This window comes from Etheostoma spectabile, chromosome 7, assembly GCF_008692095.1.
Source record: "Etheostoma spectabile isolate EspeVRDwgs_2016 chromosome 7, UIUC_Espe_1.0, whole genome shotgun sequence".
Classification (NCBI taxonomy): Eukaryota; Metazoa; Chordata; class Actinopteri; order Perciformes; family Percidae; genus Etheostoma; species Etheostoma spectabile.
Window position 1 is genome coordinate 10099447 of NC_045739.1, and position 3039 is coordinate 10102485.

The 3039-nt window shown below is 39.5% G+C and overlaps 1 protein-coding gene across 1 annotated transcript in view; it reads right to left on the reverse strand.

Moving 5' to 3' along the window:
• Positions 1-231: 231 nt before the first annotated feature.
• pa2g4b (proliferation-associated 2G4, b) overlaps positions 232-3039 on the reverse strand; it is a 6385-nt gene continuing 3577 nt past the window's right edge. The window contains exons 7-13 of the mRNA XM_032520347.1: positions 2950-3028; positions 2789-2867; positions 2567-2700; positions 2379-2473; positions 1427-1554; positions 1206-1259; positions 232-1103 (exon numbers count right to left, since the gene is read on the reverse strand). Of these exons, the coding sequence (XP_032376238.1) occupies positions 1044-1103; positions 1206-1259; positions 1427-1554; positions 2379-2473; positions 2567-2700; positions 2789-2867; positions 2950-3028 (629 nt within the window). The 3' untranslated portion in view covers positions 232-1043. The remainder of the gene's footprint in view (positions 1104-1205; positions 1260-1426; positions 1555-2378; positions 2474-2566; positions 2701-2788; positions 2868-2949; positions 3029-3039) is intronic.

Sequence of the window (3039 nt, forward strand, 5' to 3'; positions counted from 1 at the left end):
GACACATGCAAATCCGTCATCGTAATAGCAATGCGCCAAGGTACAAACGCACCTGGCTGCTAAGGGAATGGGAGATAACACCCTGGTTTATTACATGTTACACCCAAAACACACATATGAATGAATGAAGACGGTTGCGGAGTCAATAGGTTTCCATTAAGTCAAAAACAGACTTTCACTAATGAGGACAATCAGCTGAATACACACAACCCAAAAACACAACCACACCAATGATGTCAGGTGGCTTTTTAATGTTTCCAAAAATAGTCTCTGAAATTGGGATTTGTTTTACAAAAGCATCCATATATCTCACAGGTATGGAATTCTTATGTAAACACAGACTGTCAGACCACCACAAGACTGAATGCTGAATCCTTGGCAGGAGTTTGACCATCCACAACTGAGAAATTCATTTTTTACCAGTTAAATTACTCAACCAATATGTCGTAAATTGTCAGTTTTAGTTAGCTGAGTAACCTACAGTAGATTCCTAGAAGTGTACACAATGTACAAGTAGACAGACCTTAGTGAGAACAGTATAAATGCAGTAATTGTGCTGAAGTGAAAAGTATTAATGACCAATGTCTTGCTTATAACTTCATACAGGTGTTATAAATTTATCCCATGACAACAAAAAGCATGGCTTCAGGTCTATGACCCCAAGGAAATTCATCCTTGGCAACTATAAACTCATTTATTTTCAATATCTTTCAGTTGTATCTACAGTTATTATGGAGAAAGGGTCAGTCAAATTGTTAAATGTCCCAGTGAGTATTATCCCCTTGCACAAAATATCCTCTTGGCCACTGTTATGAGAAAAAGGCTGTATCAAAGAGTTTTATTTACTAGGGATGTGTTTGCGTGTGTGTGTGTGTGTGTTCTATAGGTGGAGTGCCAGAATTTAGGAGCAGCATCATCCCAGACTGACATCAGTTAGATTCAGAGGTATTCACAGCGACTACGCCCGCAAGTGCCTCAGACAGCTGGGACAGAAGGATTCGTGACGTCTGTTCTTTGGGTCATCAGAGGTCTGTCAGAGAAATCTATTCTGCAGCTTCAGTCTCCATTGCCTGTCCAGTTGCACTCTCAACAGTCTTTGAGGCCTTTAAAAAGAAAAAGAAAAAGATATTGAAGAAGAAGAAGAAAAAGGGAAAGATTTGTAACATGTATTCTTATTTTGTAAAACACTCTGCCCTGTAACTCACCTTCTTTTTCTTTTTCTTCTGAGTCTTACGGCTGGCTGAGCTTTGAAGCAAAGCCTTTGAATAAAAAAGAAACAATTACTTTCATAACCTAACAATACATCAACACATAATGGCTTTGAGAATGCCTAGTCCGCTAACAGAATGCAAGAGCGACCCTATTAGTCAAATCCATTCTTTTTTGGAAGGGAATGCAATACCTTATTCATTAATACACATTTTACCTTCAGCTCTGCGTCCTCCACTTCATGCTCAGACTTGTAGAGTTCTGGCTCAAAGAGGCTGTTTGTGATTCGCAGAGGTCCATTGGCCATGAGCAGCACAGTGAACTTGAACTGGGCAACAGTTTCACCTGGACAAAGATGAGGTTGATGAAGTTGCATTTAACTCATGTTTCAGTTCATAGAGAAAAACTTATTATCTAACTTATCCTATCTAAAAAGCACTACAATTTAAAGACTGCAATTTTTTGCAGGAGGACAATAATGCTGGAGATATTTGCCAGATTTCTTTAAATGAATGAACTGATTAGTTAAAGAAATGTTTTAACTTAACAGCTGCTCAGACTGAAAATACAATAAAAGCAAATAACAAAAAACTAATGTCGGCATTGCTGTAGTTGTGTTGCTTCAGGTATCAGTGAGACAAAGAAATTCAATCAAGGAAGTCCAGTTTGTACAATATATAGGTGAGTTTAAATGCTTATTAGAAACCCTAACCCTGCACCGCAGTTAATAATACTATGAGACTGGATTGCATCACAAACGATATTACTGTCTTCTGTGAGTTTTAAACAGACAGTATAAAATGGTGTTTGGTGTTTTTTGCCCCAAACGTGTCCTTCCAGGCAGCGCGGCAATGGTTGTGTTTAGGGTTAGCTGCCTAAAAGGCGACGGAGGTAAAACACCATAGACTGTATAAAACAGGTTTTAAAGCGCTTCCCAGTAGTGCAATGCTCTCCCTTTCTTCATTGAGGCCTCCATGTTTACAGGGTTGTGGTGTTGCGCAAATCTGATTGGTACTGCCAATTTGTTTTGTCATGGATCATGTGGGCAATAAACATCACACTTTGCGGGGGAAAAAAAAAAACAGCGGCTGAGAATTAATGATATCAATTCTAAGCTAAAAATATCATGATTCATATTTTTCCCCAAATTGTGCAGGCAAACCACTCACCCTCTTTCTCATGCAGTACGTTGAATGGCTGCAGCAGCTCATGTTTGGCACACTCCACCACGCCCATCCTGGCCTTGCCTTCATCCTCAAACGCTCTGAGGACACAAACAGAAAATGGAAAAATTATATTTTATTAGATAAAATGAAAAAAAAAGTGAAATATCTGATCTGAAGTTCAAAGATTCTACCTCAGAGTGAAAGGCATTGTATCAAAGCGCCTCTCCATCTCACTGAAGAACGTCCGAGATGTTTTCATCTTTAGGCCATACACCTTGTTGGGGTCTCGTTTGTAAACGGTGGTCCTCTGACCTCCATCTTTTGCCTGAATTTTAAACATATCAAAAAATCCTTTACTAAAAGACATTTGCAAAATTAGGCAAACAATCAATTTATACCAAAATTCCTCTCACCTTCCCCTCTCCAGTGCTGATGAGCACATCCACTGCATATACCTCATGCACCTCAAACTCAGCCTTGTCATGGTCCTTCCTACAAAAACAAGTGACAAGATTATCCAGTGGTTATACACCCATCATGTCGGTGACAGGAAGCACTTGCTGAGTGAACTCACTTTTGCTGGTCGGTTGGGTTTTGAATGATAGTTTTCTCCCCATCGATCACATGTTGTTTGAGCTGATGGGACAGCATGCCTGCACACATT